The sequence below is a fragment of the Perognathus longimembris genome, chromosome 17 (assembly GCF_023159225.1).
Source record: "Perognathus longimembris pacificus isolate PPM17 chromosome 17, ASM2315922v1, whole genome shotgun sequence".
Lineage (NCBI taxonomy): Eukaryota > Metazoa > Chordata > Mammalia > Rodentia > Heteromyidae > Perognathus > Perognathus longimembris.
Window position 1 is genome coordinate 15,402,551 of NC_063177.1, and position 24,029 is coordinate 15,426,579.

Here is a 24,029-nt window from a genome sequence, read left to right on the forward strand (position 1 = left end):
ACATCAACATGAAAGGGAAAGACAGGGCAAGGCAAGATATAATTCCTTACTACTGTCATTCGGACAGGTAACAAGAAATCTAGTATTTGCTTGTTACAGAAGCAAATAGAGACAATGGAAAGGAAAAGGATCATGTTGAAAGAAGTGTTGAAAAAAGTCATTAAGAATTAAACAGATTATATATACAAATTTAGAGTTTAGATATTGTAGTTATTGTGATGATCATGAAATCAGTTATTACAGAATGCCTAAAAGACTATGTCTTACTAAATATGTTCTTTTCACTTGGATTTTTAAAGCACTTTATTTCCTTAAGAGATACTGGAACCACATCATGATGGGAAGGAATCAAACTGTCATCTCAGAGTTCCTCCTCCTGGGCTTGCCCATCCAACCAGAATACCAGCACCCGTTCTATGCCCTGTTCCTGACCATGTACCTTACCACCATTATAGGAAATGGCCTCATCATTGTCCTCATCCGACTGGACTCTCATCTCCACACACCCATGTACTGGTTCCTCAGCAACCTGTCCTTCTCTGACCTCTGCTTCTCCTCTGTCACCATGCCCAAACTGTTGAAGAATATGCAGAGCCAAGTTCCAGCCATCTCCTACTCAGGCTGCCTGACACAGATGTATTTCTTCCTGTTTTTTGCAGACCTGGAAAGCTTTCTTCTTGTAGCTATGGCCTATGACCGCTACATGGCCATCTGCTTCCCCTTACACTACACCAGCATCATGAGCCCCAAGCTGTGTGGGGGTTTGGTGGTACTGTCCTGGGTGCTGACCATGTCCCATGCCATGGTGCACACCCTGCTCGCGGCCAGATTGTCTTTCTGTGGGAACACTGTGATCCCCCACTTCTTCTGTGATTTGTCTGCTCTGGTGAAGCTGGCCTGCTCTGACACTCATGTGAATGAGTTGGTGATATTTATCGTGGGAGGGCTTGTTGTTGTCATCCCATTCCTACTCATTACAGTGTCCTATGTGCAGATCATGTCCTCCATCCTGAAGGTCCCTTCCTCTCATGGCATCCGCAAGGTCTTGTCTACCTGTGGCTCACATCTGTCTGTGGTGTCCCTGTTCTATGGGACAATTATTGGTCTCTATTTATGTCCATCAGCTAATAATTCTACAGTGAAGGAGACTGTCATGTCTATGATGTACACAGTGGTGACCCCCATGCTGAACCCCTTCATCTACAGCCTGAGGAACAGAGACATGAAGGGAGCTCTGGGAAGAGTTCTTTGTAGGAAGATTCCATTCCTTCTATGATGGAAACATTGGAATTGTGTATAATTTCATTCATCATATATAGTATAAACACAAGGATGCTTTTCTTGATTTTCCATTCATCATGAGGGACTTCTGTTAAAGAGGAATGCTTCATAATTGTTGAATATATAAAAGAAAGTTTAGCTGCATAAAGTTTTGACTTAGCTATACCTTCCTGTTTCTTCCAACCTTGGGAAACTACAGTGTAAGAATGACTGATCTTATGTGATCCCCTCTCCTTACATTCTTAAATGTCTCTAGGATCTTATCATCTATGCAAAACTCTCAATTTTGTGATTTATAACTTATTTCTCCATAGTCACAGGTTGGTAGTTATTGATATACAAACACCTCAATCTCTTAGACCCTATGTCACTGTGCAGTGAATTTTGCAACACTTTGTGCTATCTCCTCACCACCTTCATTGTGTGTGTGTTTAGAAAATTTCAATCTCTGTTTGCCTAACAATAAATTGTTTCTGATTTCATTGCTATATTTTTTATTATGTTTATATTGGAATTACCTCATACCCTGGAACTTTTTCTTCAGTAATAGAGAAAGAATGAGAGACTTGTTTTTAAAAAGTTCAGTTTTAAAAACAACTCTCCTGTACTTGGTATTTTGAACTTCACAAATAAATTTTAAACTTTTGTTTTTAATCTTCATGAAAAACCAAAGAGAGAGGATGCTATTATTGATTCACAGATTGAAAATGGAGTTAAGAAACTTCCCAATATCAGACTATTTATAGCTGAACTTTGTAGGATGGAAGACCATATGATTCTTGTTGTTGTTGTTTTTACCTCATTTTCTTCCACTGCAACAAGAAGGTGAATTGCCATCCTTTTAAAAAATCTTATTCATGGTCTGGGGATATGGCCTAGTGGCAAGAGTGCCTGCCTCATATACATGAGGCCCTGGGTTCGATTCCCCAGCACCACATATACAGAAAATGGCCAGAAGTGGCGCTGTGGCTCAAGTGGCAGAGTGCTAGCCTTGAGCAAAAAGAAGCCAGGGACAGTGCTCAGGCCCTGAGTCCAAGCCCCAGGACTGGCCAAAAAAAAAAAAATCTTATTCATATTCTAGCCATGGTCTATTTCTTTCATTGTTTCTTCTAAAACTTTTGTAAGTCATACTTATTTATCCTTTCTTATATTGTTCTGCCTCCCCAATCTCTATGAAGAACCCAGTTTTCATTCAGAGACCTTCCTAATTGTGTTCTCACCAGTCTCATTGTTGTCTTCACATGAAACTATAGGCAATTCAGTAATAGCACACCTGACATTGAATTCTATGCCCATCCGAGCCTTTTCTTTGTCTCATTCCTTATTTTGACATATGACCAAGATAAGGAATAAATATATCTAATTACTGCTGCTTTTTTTTTTGCCAGTCCTGGGGCTTGAACTCAGGGCCTGGGCACTGTCCCTGAGCTTTTTTTACTCAAGGCTAGAACTCTACCACTTGAGCCACAGTGCCACTTCCAGCTTTTTCTGTTCATGTAGAGGTATCAAACCCAAGGCTTCATGCATGCTAGGCAAGCACTCTACCATTAAAGCCATATTCCCAGCCCATTGATACAATTTTTTATATGAACTCACTATATGGCCATTAAGGATATTTTTATATATATATATAATACGCATATATATTATATATTCCAAATATATACACATTAACTTGGTTCTCTCAAGTTCATAAAACAAAATTGCTAAACATAAAGGGATAGTTCCACATACAATAATATTATTTAACCTGAATACCTCACTCTCATCAGTAGAAATATTAGACAAAAGGCTTCTTAGAACTGAACAACACTTTTGATAAAATTTACTAAACAGATACCTGTATAGACTTCTATTGTACAACAGATTACCCATTTTTCTCACCAGCCCATGGAACTTTCTTTAAAAATAGAGCTTATCAAGGAGTGACATTGTCCAATAAGAAAAGTACTCTTTACCTGACTTATTTAACTGTAACTCCTCTGTATAATGCCACTAAAATAACAGATTAAAATGTATGAAAAATAGATCCAAATCAATATTAAAAATAGATCCAAATCAATTAAAAACTATTGAAAGCATAAATTAAACAAAACACTTGAAGATGTGAATTAAATTCCTAGACTCAATTGAGAATGGAAACACAACCTATTACATGCTGTGCGATGCAGAAAAGGCAGTACTAAGAGAACATTTTAGTATAAATAGTGCCTGTATTTGAAACAACGTAATGATATAATACCTCAAACTATTAGAAAATGAAGAACAAGCCAACCTCAAAACCAGTAAGTGGAATGAAGTAATAAAAATTGCAGCAGAAATGAATGAAACAGACCAAATGAGCAAAGCAATGAAACAAAGAATTGATTCTTTGAAAAGATAAACAATCTTGACAAACTTTTAGCAGAGGAAGGCAGATGACCCACATTGGTAAAATTAGAAATTAATAGGGGCTTTTACAACAGATACTCAGACACAATAGATATTCATAAGATTGTTAGGGAATATTTTGAAAAAAAAAGTATACCCCCATAAAGTGGAAAATGAAGAACTGGATAAATGATGTATATGATATACCAAAACTCAACCAAAAAGATATAAACGGCTTAATTAGAGCTGTAACAAATAATGCAATTGGTAAAAGAAATGCAAATAAAAACATTGAGATTCCATCTCACCCCAGTAAGAATGTCCTATATCAAGAAAACTAACAATAATAAATGTTGGAGGCGATGTGGCCAAAAGGGAACCCTACTTCATTGTTGGTGGGAATGCAAACTGGCCCAGCCACTCTGGAAAGCGGTATGGAGATTCCTCAGAAGGCTAAACATAGAGCTCCCCTATGACCCAGCAGCCCCACTTTTGGGCGTCTACACAAAAGACCAGAAACAAGAACACATTAAAGCCACCAGCACAACAATGTTCATCACAGCACAATTTGTCATAGCTAAAATATGGAACCAACCCAGATTCCCCTCAGTAGACGAATGGATCAGGAAAATGTGGTACATATACACAATGGAATTTTATGCTTCTATCAGAAAGAATGGCATTGGCCCATTCGTAAGGAAATGGAAGGACTTGGAAAAAATTATACTAAGTGAAGTGAGCCAGACCCAAAGACACATAGACTCTAAGGTCTCCCTCATAGGGAATAATTAGCACAGGTTTAGGCTAGTCAAATCAGAGGATCAGAAGAGCCTAATAGCTATGCCCCTATGAATGCATAAGATAATGCTAAGTGAAATTAACTCCATGTTATGGAAACAAGTGATATATCACTGTTGTAATTACTTTCAACATGCCATGTGTAATCGTAGCTTCTATTGTTGATGATCCTTTTGTATCCCCTTCCTGTGGTTGTACCTGCACTATCACTGTATCTTAGCTGAGTACATTGGAAACTGTATATACTGGTATTAGAACTAGGAAAGTGAAAGGGAATACAAAAATTGAGAGACACAGAATAAAAAGACAAACGACTACAAAAGCAATACTTGCAAAACTGTTTGGTGTAAACCAACTGAACAACTCATAGGGGGAGAGGGAAAAAGGGAGGGGGAGGGGGGAATGAGGGAGGAGGTAACAAACAGTACAAGAAATGTATCCAATGCCTAATGTATGAAATTGTAACCTCTCTGTACATCACTTTGACAATAAATAAGGGAAAAAAAGTCAGTCCCAGAGAAAAAGAAAAAAAATAATGCAATTGGGTCAGGAATCTCCAAACAAAGAAAATCCTACAATTGGATGCATCTGCTACTGAATTTGACCAGACTTTTAAAGAACAAACATCAATTTGCCTTAAACTATTTGAAAAAAAATGAAGGGAAGAAATACCAACATAATAATTCTACAAAGCCAGTATTGCCTCAATACCAAAATAGTGAAAATATGGTGAACATGAATGTAAATTGTCAATAAAATATTTGAGAACTGGAACAACAGCACATTAAAAAAATCATCTACCATGATGTATTGGTTTCAGCATAAGGATGCAAGGATGATTCAACATATGCAAAACGGTAAGAATAATGCATCACATAATACCAGAAAAACTTACATCATCATCTCAATAGATGAAGAAAAATCCTTAGGACCAAATTCCACATTAATTCATGGTGAAAGCTCTGTAGAAGCTAGGAACAAAAGAAACATACTTCAACATAATAAATGTTATGTGTAACATCATCATACTAAGTGGAGAAAAACTGGTTTCATTTCTTCTAGTGTGAGGGATGTCTAGTCTCCCTAGGTTACAGTGCTTGAATTTATCACCAGAGCAGTAAGACAAGAGAAAGAAAGAAAAGGCATTCAAATAGGATAGAATGCAAATTATCATTTTTTTCAGATCCTACATTGAAAAGGCAAACTCCATCAAAAAGCTCCTAGATGTCATTAGCATTCTCAACAATGTAGTGAGATACAAAAATCAATATTCAAAATTCAGTAGCTGTTCTTTACACCAACAGGCAGAGAAAGACATTAAAACAATTTTATTACCAATAGCCACTTTAAAAATCCTAAAAATAAATGTAACCAAAGAGGTGAAATACCTCTACAATGAAAACTATAAAACATTGGTCAGGCACTGGTGGCACACACCTGTAATCCTAGCTACTCAGGAGGCCGAGATTTGAGGATCTTGGTTCAAAACTAGCCCCAGCAGTAAACTCCACAAGATTTATATCCAATTAACCACCAGAAAACTGGAAGTGGCACTGTGGCTCAAAGTAGTTAAGCACTAGCCTTGAGCTAAAAAGCTCAGGGACAGCACCCAAGCCCCGAGTTCAAGCCCCACAATAAAACAAAACAAAAAGCAATAAAGAGAGCATCAGAAGATGAAAAGACCTTCCATTGTCATAAATCAGAATATTTGGAAGAGGGCTGTAATCTACTGATTTGATGCAATCTCCATCAAAATTCCAATGCAATTCGGCACCAAAATAGAAAAAAATCAGTCTAAAAATTATATGGAAAAATGAAAGACCCTCCTCCCACAAGAACCAAATAAATCCTGCACAAAACTAGCAATGCTGCTAGGTGCTAGTGGTTCATACCTATAACCTAGCTACTCAAGAGGCTGAGTTCTGAGGACCATGATTCAAAGCCAGCCCGGGAAGGAAAGTCTATGACACTCTTATCTCCAATTATGCACCAAAAATAGTGGAGGTGGAGCTGTGGCTCAAATGGTGGAGTGATAGCCTTGAGAAAAAAAAAAAAAAGATCTGGGAGAGAGCACAAGCCCTGAGTTCAAGCTCCAGGACACACACACACACACACACACACACACACACACACACACACAGCCATGCTGAAGGTATCAAAACATTTGACTTTAAATTATACTACAGAGTCAGAGTAACAAATACAACATGGCTTTGATGTAAAAGATTCAGGAATATCAATGGAATGGAATAAAAGATCCAGAAATAAGCCCACACAGCTACTGTCATCTGATTTTTGACAAAGGAATAAAAAACATATATTGGAGAAAAGATTGAATCTTCAACAAATGGTAAAAACTAGATATCTACATATAGAAGAAATGCATCTGTGTCTTGTCCTCTACTAAGACTGAAGTATTGGATATTTTAATGACATGGACATTTCCACTTTTTGTCAGTTCTTTAATACAAGCTATTAGAGTTTTATACTTCTCAGTGTATAGAGCTCTTAATACCTTTGTTTAAATGTATTTCTAAATAATTTTGTAGTGACTTATTTTAAAATATTTTGGGATAGTTATTAGTATGTAGAATCCCTATTAACTTTGTATATTGATTTTGTGTCCTGTGCATTTACTGAATTTGTCTTCAGTTTGAACAGCCTTTCCCACACATATTTTACTAGTATCAATTAGTTGTACATGGGAGTCTCATTTTCACAGTTAATATATGTATACACTGTTCCTTGTTTAGACAGATTGCCTCCATTCCATTCCTCATACTCCTTTATCCCTTCCCAAACCAATATCAACAAGCTTCATGGGGGGAGGGGGAATGAGGGAGGAGGTAACAAACAGTATAAGAAATGTATCCAATGCCTAAAGGATTTAACTGTAACCGCTCTGTATATGCTTGACAATAAAAAATTTAAATAAAAAAACAAACAAAAACAAGCTTCATTATTCCATTTTTACACACAAATATAAAGTGTGTTGACCATAGCTGCCCCTTTTCACTCTCTCTGGTTGCCCTCTTTCCTTCTACCAGTATCTTTATCCCAGACAGGACCTGTTTTACATGTCTGTCATTGTTTCTAGGTCTGCATTATTATTCTCTGACATTTCCCATATGCATATATAGGACTTTAAACAGACTGACTCCTTTGCTTCCATTACCCCCTATTATTCAATTTCAGTGAGTTTTGTTTTTTTCCTTTCATTCACAGTTACTTGATATTGTTCACCTTCTAACATCTTTTCTTCCTCCTTTATAATCCCATCAATTAGCTGCACAATTGGACACATACATATAAATATAGACACAGCTCTATATGTAGATACATTTATAAATATAAATACTATATGAAAGTATACTTATAAATCTAGATCCACAAATGTAGATAGATGAATGTATTCTGTAAATGTACATAAAATAAACACAATTTTGGTACCCTGGATATTGTATTTATGTTTATCTGAATTAGGGAAACATCAAAATGGTGAGACAAAAGGGTAAATCAATGCAACAGTGATACTCCCAAAACAATATGTTGGAAAATAACTGTACAACTCGGGGGGGGGGTGTGGAGAGGAGCGCTGGTGGGGTAGGGAAGGTTGGAAAAATGGGGGAGGAGGTAACAAGTATGACAAGAAATGTACTCACTTCTTTACATATGTAACTGTAACCCTCTGTACATCACCTTGACAATAAAATTAAATAAAGTTCATTGGAATAAAAAGTAAACTTATGAATATACTCTATAGATTCTATATATTGGTAAATATATGCATGTGTGTAGGTAGGTATGTATATGAAATGTGACCTTTGTCCTTCTGGACCTGGTTCCATCTAACTCCCTGAAAATGACATAATGTCATTTTTTATGGCTGAACAAAATTACATTGTGTATAAATAGCACATTTTTGATCCATTAATAAGTTGTAGGGTATTTGGTACATTTCTATTGTGAGGTGAAGACATAGGCATTGGGATGTAGCATTTAGGCAGCTGTGCAAAGTTTAAATGAAACTTTACTTGAACTTATGTAACATTTATTATGTTAGATTTACTTATTGCACTGTAGTACCATGGCAGTCTGTCTGATACCCAGGATGACTAAAAAGTGATTGTCCACCAGGTAATATGTACAGGATGGATGTGGTGGATGAAGTCATCGTTCAGATCCATAACAGGAAGAAGAAGGTAGTAGGAGACCACAGTTGAGTGCAGGTAACTAAAAGCATGGGAACAAAATACATATAAGCAGAAATTATTATATGTGTAATACCTCTATTTTCAAAACAATAAAGACAAGAAGATTTAATAAACAGATATACTACTTTCCTGAAAGATTCAATTATCTAAGATGCTGTCTATATAAGAACCAATTTTAAGATTCAAGAAAATAATTGCAATAAGCACTTTCATGCACAAGTTAATACTAGACTTGTAAAATTTATGCAGAAAGACAAAGAAACTGATCAAACTCATTTTTGAAAAAGAAGAACTAAATAGGAGAATTCATATTCTGTTTTCCAGTCTTGTTATTAACTGACAATAATCAGGGAAATATGATATAATAGGAAAGATGGGAATGGGCATCAGTATTGACAGTACAGAAACAGATTCCCTCATAGAGTATCCATTGCTTTTGTCTAATCTCTAAACAGGGGCTGGGAATATGGCCTAATGGCAAGAGTGCTTGCCTCCTATACATGAAGCCCTAGGTTTGATTCCCCAGCACCACACATATAGAAAAGGCCAGAGGTGACACTGTGGCTCAAGTGGTAGAGTGCAAGCCTTGAGCAAAGACAAGCCAGGGACAGTGCTCAGGCCCTGAGTCCAAAGCCCTGGACTGGCAAAAAAAATTAACAATCTCTAAACAATCTATGAATAAATGTACATTATAAGTGGCATCCATGGGCATTTATCCATCCCTGATATCCTCTAACAAATAAACACATATGAGGAAGGTTCTAATCAGTCACTGATTTTTCCTAGTCAAAGATTTGCCCTACAGAGGTCTTGGGAACTCACTTTGTCTTTAATGAGTTACTTTAGGATCTAGGCTCCTCTGGGAGAAGGTTCCCTTAGGCCCAGGGATGAGGAGAATGGGAGTCCCAGGAGTGGGGCATAGATTGTGACCACAGAGACTATTGTTTCACATACCTGTACTGAATAAAAGGAAGAAGGGTGTAAGGCTGGGTCATTCTCAGTCATCCTGGGTGAGTCAAACATGATGGTGACTGTTTGGCCTTCAGTGGACTTCAACACAAAGGTCTTATTTTCTCAGGTTGTATGATGGTCTGCAGGATAGATGTTTAGATGTGACAACTTCTCTGTGTTAATGCTTCTCTGCCTCTCAAGTCTTCACAACATCCTGCAAGTATTTTGTCTATTGTTTGCCAATTACATTTCTTAAAGGTAGCATCCATTACCATCATTGTGTAACATTTTCATTAATATGATGTCACTTCTATGTAATGACAGCTCTGTGAGGTAGGTAGGCTTTAATGCTGCCTCTTTTTTTTTTTGCCAGTCCTAGGGCTTGAACTCAAGGCCTAAGCACTGGTCCTGGCTTCTTTTTGCTAAAGGCTAGCACGCTACCATTGATCCACAGTGCCACTTCCTGCCTTTTCTGTGTATGTGGTGCTAAGGAATTGAACCAAGGGCTTCATGCATGCTAGGTAAGCCACTCTACCACTAAGCCACATTCCAGGCCCAGTGATGTACCTCTTAAGGTTTATTTTCTCTTCAAGTAATCTGTGGTGTTTTAAAATTTTGGACAGGCCTTCTCTCAGAAATTGTGTTTGATTTTTCTGAGAAAATCCAGTAGCCTGTAATTTAAAAGTGGTGTACTCCTGTTACTTCAACCCAGTCCATTTGCCATAACATTTTCTAAGGTTGTTAAAGGAAGGAAGCTCTACCTTCGCAGATTCTTCTGTGCACTCCAGACTGAGAACTTCTGGTTCTGTGGGTCAGGGAGCTCATAAGCTCATTTCTTCCTTAGTGTAGCATCTGCAGGTGAGGATTCCGGCTTGTGACCCCTGGTCATACACTGGACACCAGAGCTGGGGCCTCCTCAGGGTTGAGAATAGTAATCTTTTGAGAAGCCATGTGTTAATTTTTAGTAGGTTTTTTCAACTGTAATATTGGTAGATAATGTTCACATGCAAACTGTTGGTATAGCTGAATGAAGCACCATTATAGGGGAAAGTTGGGGGTACTTATATCTTTTTATTGTGAAGGACCTTCATACATATCGTGTGTGTGTGTGTGTGTGTGTGTGTGTGTGTGTGTGTGTGTGTGTGTGGAGAGAGAGAGTAAGAGGGAGAGAGACAGATGCAGAGAGAGTGATAGAATGGAGCAGGGGAGATACACAGAATTTAATCATTTTAAGAAATTACCTCCCTCAGTCATGGGGACTGGCAAGTCTGAAATCTGGCTAGGCCAGTGGGCTGGATACCCAAGACATTTGATATTACAGTTGAGTCTATAGGAGGTCTGCAGCAGAATTATCTCTCTATAAGACTGCAGTTTTTGCTCTTAAGACCTCCAGTTGACTGTGCGAGTACCAGTATGTAATGAAGGCTAATTGGCCAAGCCAAACTGACACATTAAATTAACTATCACATAGTTTGTAGGTATTGGAGGAAGAACTTGATGGAATATTTTTGCTCCCCCAATAATTTCTAAAAATTTTACTGTGTCTTACCCTAATATTACCGATATATGCAATAAAGATGTTTAAATGAAGTCATCTAAATGTTTAAGAGCAGTGTATCTGAGTTGCCCCTATGAAACCCATGTTTGAGAATTCACTTTTAGGGAAATTGTAACAGAATGTCAACTATTAGGGCTGAAAGGTTCAGAGTAGTACTTGTTCTGGGAAGAAAGAACTGAAGTAGTTACTCTAACTTGGTAGACCTTTGATGACTTTAAAGGTGCAGGAATATTTGCTTTAGCCAGAATGCAGCTGATAACAGTAAATAGAATTTGGCTAAATCCAGGCTAAATCCAGACATAGCATTTTCTGCATGGGATATATAGTCTGGTGGAAAGTCAGCTATAAACCTATGATCAAGGGTGATTAGTGCTGTGGGGTAGATACAAGATGCCAAAGGAACAACATGTCTTCCATTGCTTAGGAAGAGAGGCGGTATTAAGCTGAGCCAGTCACGTTTATTAGATTCACAGTGTAAGCAGAAGCAAGGCAGATAAGATGGAACAGAGAGAAGAAAATGTTAGGAACAAGTGTGAAAGCAGGAAGCCTTGCAGTTATGATTTAACCATCCAGCACAGCAGCAGAGTGACTGGGAAGGTAAAAAAGGAGCAAGTAATGAAATGTTCTTTTTGTCTAGAATGGAATATTCCCATTGTCTTAATCAGGTGAGAGATGACAAGATTTTTATCTTACACTGTACAATGGGAAAGTAGTTTGTTGGAGAACAGTATTAGAGCTCAGAAGCAGGGAGACTATTTCAGAGACTCCTTCACTAGTCCATGAAGATAAGAGGTACTCCTTGTCTAGTGTAGTGATAATTTGGGATGAAGTATAGATGAATTAGGAACAGAGATAAGTTCAGGATCTGTAAGACTTATTAGGTTGGATGTGGGTGGTGAAAGGTATTAATCAACAAAATCAGATTCTCAGGTTTTGGGTTTGAGACTGGATTCCTTTTACTAAATATGTGAGAGTGGGTGAATTTGAGGTAAAAAGAAGAGCACACTGAAATTATGACTTTGATTCAGAATCTGTTGTCCATATGGTCTGTTGTATATTCAAGGGAAGACCATCATCCATCCATAGAGTATAAAGCTCTACAGGGTGGATAAATACTTAAGTAGAGCTTTCAATGACACCCTCATTCATTTGGGCAAATGTAGAATTATGAAAGCAGGTTTTTATTGAGAAATATTAACACATAAAGAACCAACAAAGCCGAAACAAGTTATGACACTAGGAATAACCAGCCGGCCAAGTAATTGAAAATCCAATATGCTTTTGTTCTAGAAGCAAATAAACAACGATTATAATAAACTGGAACATAAAAACTGGAAAATGTTAAGAAAAGTGAAAAAGTAACTAGTGATTGTAGAGGTTCTGCCTATGTTTAATGTTTAGAGGGATCTGACTGAGATTAATTATTGCAGAACACCTAACAGACCATATCTTATGGAAGTATATTTTTTTCAGCTGGGATTTTAAAGTATCCTGCCATTTTCCTCAAAGATAGTGAAGACTGATTGTGATGAGAAGGAATCAAACTGTCATCTCAGAGTTCCTCCTCCTGGGCTTACCCATCCAGCCAGAACATCAGCACCTGTTCTATGCCCTGTTCCTGACCATGTACCTTACCACCATTATAGGAAATGGCCTCATCATTGTCCTCATCCGACTGGACTCTCATCTCCACACACCCATGTACTGGTTCCTCAGTAACCTGTCCTTCTCTGACCTCTGCTTCTCCTCTGTCACCATGCCCAAACTGTTGAAGAATATGCAGAGCCAAGTTCCAGCCATCTCCTACGCAGGCTGCCTGATACAGATGTATTTCTTACTATTTTTTGGAGATCTAGAGAGCTTCCTTCTTGTGGCCATGGCCTTTGACCGCTACATGGCCATCTGCTTCCCCTTACACTACACCAGCATCATGAGCCCCAAGCTGTGTGGGGGTTTGGTGGTACTGTCCTGGGTGCTGACCATGTCCCATGCCATGGTGCACACCCTGCTCACGGCCAGATTGTCTTTCTGTGGGAACACTGTGATCCCCCACTTCTTCTGTGATTTGTCTGCTCTGGTGAAGCTGGCCTGCTCTGACACTCATGTAAATGAGTTGGTGATATTTATCGTGGGAGGGCTTGTTGTTGTCATCCCATTCCTACTCATTACAGTGTCCTATGTGCAGATCATGTCCTCCATCCTGAAGGTCCCTTCCTCTCATGGCATCCGCAAGGTCTTGTCTACCTGTGGCTCACATCTGTCTGTGGTGTCCCTGTTCTATGGGACAATTATTGGTCTCTATTTATGTCCATCAGCTAATAATTCTACAGTGAAGGAGACTGTCATGTCTATGATGTACACAGTGGTGACCCCCATGCTGAACCCCTTCATCTACAGCCTGAGGAACAGAGACATGAAGGGAGCTCTGGAAAGAGTTCTTTGTAGGAAGATTCCATTCTTTCTATGATGGCAACATTGGAATTTTGCATGACTTTATTCAGTTAACTGTACACATTAATATTCAATGTTACTACTGATTTTCTTTTACCATGAGGACTCTGTTTGAAAGGCACACTTCAGAATTATGAAATATACAAAGAAAAGAAGGTTTAGCTGAGTAGTTGAACTAAGGAATAGGATTCTTGATGAGCTGGTTATATCTTCTTTTTCTTGTTTAGGTTATTGTGAAAAACAGTATAAGAGCCAGTATTTTATGTAATCTCCATTTCTGTTAAGTGTCTCAGGACCTTTTCATTCAATCTAGACCTCTGTTCATTCTATGGTATAATTTTTAAAGCAATTCTGTATAGTTACAGGTTGATAATGACATCTAAGCATCAATCTCCTAACTTTTTGCTAATATCTCCTACATAGGCCCTCATATAGTCAATTTTACATCACTTTATTTGTGCTTCCTTGAATCACACTGACTTATATTTATATATCTAGAAAATATTTTCTGAGTTGCATAACCCTCAGTAAATTTTTAACCCAGTTGTTATAACATATTTTGTCTTTATATATGAATTACTTGATACCTGGGAACTTAATTTTATTCTTCAGTAATGGAAAAAGTATGAGAGGCTAGTAAAAAGCTCATCAGCTTGGTATTTTGGACTTCACATATGTAGTTTATACCTATAAGACTTCTTTCTTCCCTCTTAAGAAGGGGAGTAGATACTATCAGTGCTTTACAGCACGAAAAAGGAGATCAACAAGTTCACACATCCAACTGTGTTAAGAATTGAGCTTTGGGAATTTCTCATTTTATGGTTTCCTCTCATCTATCTCACTTCAGAAAGAAAGGAAATTGCCACTCACTTACACTTTTGTAATCACTGTTACATGAAGTAGATTCCAACCAGGATCCTTTCTTCTTCCCAACTGATAGCATTCAAGTCCATTTTTCATCCTGTCATGCGTTGTGCTGACTCCCTAAATCTCCACTCACAGTCTAGAGCTTCCTCTAGAGAATCCTGTTCTCATCTGCCTAGTGGACCCCTTCATATGAGTCTTTGTGGACAATTTAACTATAACACACACTATCTTGAATTCTATGCTCCATCCATGTTTTTACTTTGTCTTTTGTTTCATATCTTGTTTGATGATGTCACTTCCAATAAAGTTACCTGATACAATTTTTAACATCAAGATACTTTTTTAATTGGTGTTTTTGTGAGTTCTTTGTTTCATTTTCTTTTCTTTGTTCCTCCCTCCCTTCCTTTATTTCTTTTGGTGCTGAAGATTAAACCCCAGGCCTCGATTCATTAGCATGTTTTCCACCACTAAGCTATACTACCGCACCTTGTATTTAGTAAATAATTCTGATTCAGGTGCTCCTAGAAACAAGAACATTATCATATGTAATTACTATAGAACTATTGCTGAAAGTATTTATCACATCTAAGATTTTCTAAAAATTAATTTTAGGGTTTTATAAGTAGATGATCATGTCAGGGACAATTTGACTCGCATACAGGAATAATTTGACTTTTTCCTTTCTTTACAGTAGTCTATTTCTTTCCCTTGCCTCATTGTTCGAGCTAAGAATTCACCCACTGTACTTAATACAAGCAAAGAGACTAGACACCTCTGGTTTATTCTAGACTTTAGAGGTAATGCTTTCATTTCTTCACCATTTTGTCTGATATTGCTTATGGGTTTATCATATATACATACATATATACTGTATTATTTTGAGTTTTGTTTCTTCTAGTCATACTTCCTTCAGATATGTTATGATGTTGGGATGTTGAATTTTCATTCTGCTTAACCTACACAAAGGAGAACTGTATCTTTCCTGACTCATTGGATGCAATTATGTAATAAGTGATCTATGTAAGTGATCCATGCACATCTTGTACTCCCTCTCTGATGATATTTATGACCCTTTGTTAGGAGTCATCTCTGCCTTCTAGATTGGAGACTGCTTGACATCACAAATTATGTCTACCTTGACTACTGTTACCACACCACATGGCTTGGTGTCACACACATAGTTATTACTCAATAAACCTTTTTCAAAGGACTATATGGCTTAACCCATGGATAAAAATTCTTGTACATTGGCCAGGCACTGGATTGCAGTTCTAAGATGGCTTGAGGAGGAAAGACTGTGAGACTCTTATTTCTAATTAATCACAGAAAAACCTGGATGTGGAGCTGTGGCTTAAGTGGTAGAATGCTAGCTTTCAGCAAAAAGAAGCTCAGGGACAGTGCCCAGACCCCCCAGAATTCAAGTTTTAGGACTGGAAAAAGAGCAAAACTTCTTGTACATCAAGAATCAATTCATCAATTAGTACATCACTCCCTATCTCAAAGTCTAGCTTAAAGTCTAGCCAGGGAGGAAAGATCAATATATATGGATGTAACTGGATAACAAGACAATGTAATCAAGTATCACAGTATTCGATTCTGATAACTGTGCTAGGTGATAAACTGTAGAAGATAGAGAAGAGAAATAGTAGCATAGGCCTTCAAGATCAAGGGACACTTTCCAGAAAATGTTAGACTTGGAGTAGAGCCAGAATTCTGTCTTTGGACATGATTTGTTTATAAATGTGGCCCAGGATGGTGCGACATTACAGGAGAGGGAAAATACAGGATTTACTACTAATGAGCTTTGGGACCAGAGATCCCAGGTATCAGGGTACTGTAGAAGAAAGGAGTCAGAAGATGATAGCAGGGGCTCTGGCTGGAGATGCACAGTGTGGAATTGGGAGACAGGAAGCAGGTTTCAAAGTCCCACTCAGACCACCTGGGTAAGCTGGGAGGGGTTCTTGAACAGCCATTCTACAATCTCTTACCACAGATACTAGTATTCTGTAGCTCTATCATGCAATTATCAAAAATGGTTTAAAAGTAACTATCCTTACTGTTTTCCACTGTTGATGCAGTGGCCCGCATCTCTCCAAATGTAATAGGGAATCACCACTCTGTGAATGGGAATGAATAAATAGTATTCTTGTAGAATACTCTGTGCTTTTCAAAGTGTCAGCATTCTAAACCCATAGTTTTGTATGTCTGCAAAAGTCACTGAAGCTGGAGTATAGATGAATCCAGCCATTTTCCTCATGCTGCAAGCCAGCAGATGATGGTTGTAGGCTAGTCTAACTCCTAAGAGCCACTGAATATTTTATCTGGGGGATTGGTAGACAGTGAATATTCAAGAGACCATGTTTGGAGCCCCTTTCCATATAGCTAATTTTCTTTACCTGCCAATGTTCTGTCTTAATATGACTATATTTTGACTAAGGAAAGATTCAACTACTAACTACAGCGGAAGTTCCTTATATTCAGTGCTTCTTCACACTTCCTCTTATAACACTAAGGTGCTTACCTTCTTGGCAGGTAGAAATCAGGGCAGAGATATTTGGGAAAACACTGTATCCATATCACAGAACCTGATGATGATGATGATTGTGAGTCCTTCCAATACCACAGCACATTGTCTCAATACATAATATGGTTTTTTTTCTTTCCTATATCATGACAAGATTAGTATTGATATAGTCCCATTTACAATTAAGAGAAAGCTTAGCGTAAGAAAGCTAGTAGGAGTGGAACAAAGCAAAGGGATCCTGCACTAAAATGCTATCAAAGCCATGATGGAATCCTCCCAGTCTCAGCTCTTTTCCTTGATAATCCCTAGAATAGCTCTCCCAATTCCATTCCTTTTCTAATACTTACTTTCCTAACTATTGTCTTCTGGGTCATGAAGACTTAAGGGGGACTAGGGATGTGATTTTCATGTAGCTGAAATAATATTTATTTAGACAATAGGGAAAAGTAGAGGTGCCATTTTCCCATTGCGTCAATAATAAAAAATTGGATTTAATGCTTTGGGAATGTTTAAGATTTCCTTAAGATTTTAAGTCTCTAATGCTTTGGAATAGTCACCAACTGAGCCCAACATGTCCCACAGTTGGAGCAGCTCCTGGGTTCTAAATAGCCCCTGGGATGAGGCAGCATAGGACATGGGTTTGATCAGTTTTTCCCTGTCATCTCCTTTCCCACATCCACTGAGACAGCTGGTTGGAGGAACATGATAGGTGAGTGGATAATAAACAGGTGGGAGTCTCTTGGGGGCAGGAATGATACACACAGGCTGACAAGAAAGCAGGCATGGATGACAGATTTAGGCAGCACAGGGAACTGCCAAATGCTCAGGGTTGTGGTAATCCTTTAATTTGCTAATTCTTCACTGCTCCTTGCTCCACTGCCTCTTTAGCCTCCAGTGGCTGGCTAACATATTTCCAGAACTCTTCTGGACAAAAACAAAACAGGGCTAAAGTCTCAGTTCTGTTGTGAGATCTTGGGCAAGTTACTTGATGAGTACAAGTGTCTTTATCTAATAAAAAGAAGATAATAACATCTTATCTCATAAGGTTGCTGTGATATATAAATCAGTTCACAGATATTAATGGTATATTCCAGTATTTGGCAAGAATAAGCTCTGATAAGTTGTTGTGGTCTTGTTATCAGTACCATCACCACCACCACCATCATCATCATCATCATTACAATCACTATCACCACCATCATGCTTGTCATCATTCCTGAGTGGCAAAAATGGTAACTGACCCTCTAAATGAGATATTTATTGCATCCTTAAGCTAGAGACATACAGAAGTGTTTTCTAGCCCTTCTGCCTAATGTCAGATCATCCTTCCCTGATTCATGAGTACATAGAACATCCTTATAGAAACCTTGCATATTGTTGAATTTGACCCATAACTTCATATGCATAGTATGCTTTTTTCTATGTAAATACTTATTCATATACTTGGGAGAAGACATATAAAATAAGAAAATGAACTCTTAGGATTCCCATGTTTTACATAATCAAGAAAATATTTTTAAAAGTTCTGCAGTAAATATATGTGTCTGTGCATATATTCATATAAATAATTTTAATTTTAAAAGGTTTTATAAAGCAACATGAGAAGAGGAAACCAAACTATCATCACAGAGTTCCTCCTCCTGGGTTTACCAATTGATCCAAATTACCAAGAGTCATTCTATGTCTTGTTCCTGGCTATGTATCTTACCACTGTCCTTGGGAACCTCCTCATCATCATCCTCATTGGACTGGACTCTCATCTCCACACACCCATGTACCTATTTCTTTGTAACTTGTCCTTGTCTGACCTCTGCTTCTCCTCTGTGACCATTCCTAAACTGTTGCTGACCATGCAGAACCAAGTCCCATCCATCCACTATGCAGCCTGCCTGACACAGATGTACTTCTTCCTCCTCTTTGCAGACCTTGAAAGCTTCCTCCTTGTGGCCATGGCCTATGACCGTTATGTGGCCATCTGCTTCCCCTTACACTACACCAGCATCATGAGCCCCAAACTCTGTCTCTGCCTAGTGTCACTATCCTGGGTGCTGACCACAATCATCTCTTTGTTGCATACGCTGCTCATGGCTCGGCTGTCTTTCTGTGCTGATAATGTGATTTCCCACTTTTTTTTGTGACATGTCAGCTCTGCTGAAGTTGACCTGTTCTGACGTTCAGATAAATGAAATGATGATATTTATATTGGGAGGGCTTGTCATTATCTTTCCATTCCTGTTGATCTTTTCATCCTATGCACGAGTCGTGTCCTCTATCCTAAAGGTCCCCTCTGCCAGAGGCATCCGCAAAGCCTTCTCCACCTGTGGCTCCCACCTCTCTGTAGTGTCTCTCTTCTATGGGACAATCATTGGTCTCTACTTGTGCCCTTCAACGAATAATTCTACTGTCAAGGAAACCGTCATGGCCGTGATGTACACAGTGGTGACCCCTATGCTCAACCCCTTTATTTAGTCTTAGGAACCAGGACATAAAGGAAGCATTGGGAAGAGTCTTTTCAAAGCACATAATTCACTTTTCTCTACAAAAATGACTCTAAGAATTAAAATATGTTTTACAACCATGAGCTTAATATTTAAGATGAGCAGTATTTTGAATAGTAGAGTAGCTCTTAAGCTTGGTACCACTAATACAATGCCAATACTAACTTCAGGGGAGTTTTCTCAAGGTATTCAAGGGAAGAGTCTATCATACCTCTTGACTTTGTCACTGTAATTCAGGTGAGATGTAACCCAAGGCCTGATATACCATGAGTACTCTTTATTAAAAGTTGAATAAAATGATACCATCTAGCCTTCATATTTATGGTATTCAGAGGCTATAAAGTAGTTTTAACTTTTCTCCCCCATTCAAATTCCTCAGCTGCTTCAGGACTTTGCTTCTACAATTATACCTATTCAATGTCTTTCAATTTATTATGTACATGCAACTGAATTTTATTTTTACTTTCCAGGCCCATTTTTCCTCTTTCAATCTATTCAGTTCCTAGTTGTTGTTGTTTTTGTTGTTGTTGTTGTTATGCCTTGACTATTCATTTGCTTAATGTTCATATTCTAAAGTTATCTCCTCTTCTCAACTAACCAAATCATTTGTCAATTCATGATGAACTAGTTATTTTTATAAAAAAAATTTTTTGGCCAGTCCCGGGGCTTGGACTCAGGGCCTAAGCACTGTCCGTGGCTTCTTTTTGCTCAAGGCTAGCAACACTCTTCCACTTGAGCCACAGAGCCATGTCTGGCCATTTTCTATACATGTGGTGCTGAGGAATCGAACCCAGGGCTTCATGTATACAAGGCAAGCACACTTTCCGCTAGGCCATATTCCCAGCTCTATTTTTATAAAATTTATATTTGCATATGAACTCCTCTGTTGAATTAAAGTTGTGTAATCTAGAACTGGCCATAGAACTCTGCTATACATTGCTCATTTTACAGACAGTAACATAGTGGCCCCAAGTATACCATAATACAATATAGTGGCAGAAATGAAATCGATTTGCAATTCCTAGATATGTGTTTTTGTCCCCTGGAATATATACTGAAATAATTTAATAATTTCCTTATTTATTTATTTAGGCCAGTCCTGGGCCTTGGACTTGGGGCCTGAGCACTGTCCCTGGTTTCTTTTTGCTCAAGGCTAGCACTTTGCCACTTGAGCCACAGCACCACTTCTGGCCATTTTCTATATATGTGGTGCTGGGGAATTGAACCCAGGGCTTCATGTATACTAGGCAAGCACTCTTGACACTAGGCCATATTCCCAGCCCCACCTTATTTATTTCTTTTCTTACCAAGTATGTTATAATTGTCTTGAATACAGATGCCTTCTAATATCTCCAATGCATGGTTTAATGCTTTGCATACTTACCCTGGATGTAAAGTAAATATTGATTTAATGTATTTTTATGTTTTCTAAATGATGTTCTAAAACATCCTCTTTAAAAAACAAATCTTACTAATAATGGCAATATTGACTTTATTTTTTATTAAAAGTTATTGACTACTGAAGTAGTAGATACTAATTTGAAAACATCCAAATAACAAAGAAATAAATAAAGTAGAATATAAGGTTTACATGTATTCTTAACAGTTAAAAGTTGGGGAATGAGCTGTATTCTGGTAGCACACACCTATAATACTAATTATTCAAGAGGCTGAGATCTGAGTATTATAGATGAAAGTCATCCTGAGCAGACAAATCTGTGAGACTTAGCCCCATTTAACCAACTAATTGTTGGAAATGGAGATGTGGTCCAAGTTTATGAACTTGCTACTCTTGAGCACAAAAATCCAAATGAGAGCCTAAAGCTCTGAGTTTCAGATATTGCAAAAAAAAAAAAAAAGAGGAAGGAAGAAAGAATTAACCAACATGAAAGTAGAACACATCAATGGAGTAAAAAAAAACCACAATATTGATATCAATTAAGGTAAATGGAACAAAGGTATTTGCAACAATAAAAAGCAAAAATAAAGAGTCACATGGATAAAATGGAGCCAAGTGAACAGCAAAAGAGGCAATATAAAAATTAAAGTGAGGAGGGAAATGATTATTTGATCAGTATATGTGGTTTATATGCATTGAAATATTACAGTTAACCTTATTAATATAAGATTTACATGCTAATAAAAACAGATGTTACTAATGATAAAGATCAAAGGGAAAATATGGACATATGTTACATATTATTAAAAGTTTATTCAGTAAAACAAAAAGGATTGAATAGATTACAAATCACAAAAGAAGATGACCTTATTAGACTTAGGTCTTTGGGACATCTATTCTGCTTTTTTCTCCATTGAGCATTGAGAATACTAACGTTTTCCTCATTAAATCAATCTTCCATTTGATTGAGACATATACATGGAGCACTTAGGACAGTGCTTGCTACAAATGGTGCTACACTAAGTGTTAGCTTTTATTGTTTTTCATGACAAAAATATCCTTTATATCCTTTTAATAGCGAGTGATCAGAAAAACATTTAAATATTTATTAACATTTATAAGCAGGAGATTGATTAATCCATAAAATGTCTAGTCCAAGATTGAGAATGAAGGTGTTTTATTTGCAGTGCTATGACTATACCTCTTAGAAGTCTTCTTTCATATAAAAAAGAAATTGGAGATTTTTCATATATAAAATTATATTTATATTTCACAATAGGGTAGGAGAAGGAAAGGAAGAAAGATTTAATAATTGACTCTGGATGGCAGTAGAAGTTGATTTGGGTAGATGAAGAATTTTATCCATCTCCCCGTTTTTAATTTCTCCAATGAAAATGGTGCATATAGAACAAAAGGAAAAAGTTTAAGCCACTGTAAAAACACCCAGATCTTTAGCAAAGTGTGTCTAACAAACTCTCCTTAAAATCCCCCATCAACCTCCTGCTGCTCAGGCTTCTTCTCCACCTACTGCTGGTAAGTGGTACACGCCTCCTTCCCTCTCCACAAAGACTCCTTCCTTAATTTCATTGCCACCACCCCCCTTTTATTTGGTACATCCTGGGGCTTGAACTCTGGGCCTGGGGTGCTGTCCCTGAGTTCTGCAGCTCAAGGCTAGCGCTCTACAACTTGAGCCACAGTGCCACTTCCGGGTCTCTGGTGGTTAATTGGAGATAAGAGTCTCATGGACTTTCCTGCCCAGGGCTTGAACCGCGATTCTCAGATCTCGGCCTCCTGAGTAGCTAGGATTACAGGCCCGTGCCACTGGCGCCTGGCTTCCTTTCCCTTTTTATTCTTCCAGAATTTAAAAGCAGACCTTGCTTCAAGCCTTCAGACAGTACAGCAGCAGTGCTCTGTGCTGGGTTAGGGAGAGGGAAGGAGAAGAGAGAGGAGAGGACTCTGAAGGGGAGATGGAAGGGAGAGCGGAGAGGAAGGGAGAGGAGATTGAAGGGGAGATGGAAGGGAGAGAGGAGGAGAGAAGAGAGGAGAGGAAGGGAGAGGAGAGGACACTGAAGTGGAGTTGGAAGGGAGAGAGGAGGGGAGGAGAGAGGAGAGGAAGGGAGATGGAGGCTTTGGGAATGCAGAGGTTGAAATGTTGGTTAACGCTCATCTGCCTTTATGCTGCTTGGGAGGCAGCACTGCGGCGGAACCCCCTCTTCAGGGCGCCCTTGACCTCCTTGTTTCTGAGGCTGTAGATGAAGGGGTTCAGGGTCGGGGTGACCACGGCGTAGACTACGCTGGCCAGGCGGTCGTAGCGAGCGGAGTAGGCCGCTGATGGCCGGAAATACACGGAGAGGACGGAGCCAAAGAAAAGCACCACCACCACCAGGTGGGCCCCGCAGGTGGAGAAGGCACGGCGCCGGCCTCCTGCCGAGCGCACGCCCAGCACCGCCGCCAGGATGCGCGCGTAGGAGAGGGACACGAGGAGCAGCGGGCTCAGCACCACGGCCAGGCCCTCGGAGAAGATGGCAGCCTCGGCCGTGGACGTGTCCGAGGTGGCCAAGCTCAGCATGACGGTCATGTCACAGAAGAAGTGGCGCACGGGCGCGGAGCGGGGGTAGGAGAGCGCGGCGATGAGCAGCGTGTGGAGGAGCGCGTGCAGGTGCGCCACGGCCCAGGAGGCCGCCACCAGCGCCGCGCAGCGCCCCGGCGTCACCACCGCGCCGTAGCGCAGCGGCCAGCACACCGCCACCGCACGGTCGTACGACATGGCGGCCAAGAGGTAGCTCTCCGTGATGCCCAGAGCCACGAAGAAGTACATCTGGGCAAAGCATGCCTGGAAGGACACAGCCTGCCCGGGGTGGAGCAGGACGGCCAGCAATCGGGGGACTGTGACCGTAGTAAAGCAGACATCCACAAGGCTCAAGTGACCCAAGAAGTAGTACATGGGGGCGCACAGGGCTCTATCCGACCTCACCAGCACCACCATGCTCAGGTTGCCCAGGGCATTGAGCAGATAGACACCGAGGAAGAGCAGGAACAACAGTGGGTGAGCGTCTGGACCATCCATCAAGCCCAGGAGGAGGAACTCTGGGGGGGATGTGAGGTTGCCCAGAGCCAT

At 39.2% G+C, this 24,029-nt stretch overlaps 3 protein-coding genes and 1 pseudogene across 4 annotated transcripts; 3 read left to right on the forward strand and 1 right to left on the reverse strand.

Annotated features, from left to right (window-relative positions):
• The first annotated feature begins 334 nt into the window (after positions 1-334).
• Positions 335-1,276, forward strand: LOC125365388 (olfactory receptor-like protein DTMT). The gene has a single exon (XM_048365417.1). It carries the CDS (start codon positions 335-337, stop codon positions 1,274-1,276), a length of 942 nt encoding a protein of 313 aa, XP_048221374.1.
• A 7,337-nt stretch (positions 1,277-8,613) lies between these two features.
• On the forward strand, positions 8,614-13,639 carry LOC125365397 (olfactory receptor-like protein DTMT). 2 transcript variants are annotated; one of them, XM_048365427.1, is made up of 2 exons: positions 8,614-8,624; positions 12,706-13,639. In XM_048365427.1, the coding sequence occupies exons 1-2, from the start codon at positions 8,614-8,616 to the stop codon at positions 13,637-13,639; spliced, it is 945 nt and encodes a 314-aa protein (XP_048221384.1). The 2 variants fall into 2 exon arrangements, with proteins under 2 accessions (XP_048221384.1, XP_048221385.1); XM_048365428.1 differs by lacking the exon at positions 8,614-8,624 and having other exon boundaries at positions 12,701-13,639.
• Positions 13,640-18,612: 4,973 nt separating this feature from the next.
• LOC125365396 lies at positions 18,613-19,483 on the forward strand (annotated as a pseudogene).
• Positions 19,484-23,084: 3,601 nt separating this feature from the next.
• Positions 23,085-24,029, reverse strand: LOC125365395 (olfactory receptor 1L6). The gene has a single exon (XM_048365426.1). It carries the CDS (start codon positions 24,027-24,029, stop codon positions 23,085-23,087), a length of 945 nt encoding a protein of 314 aa, XP_048221383.1.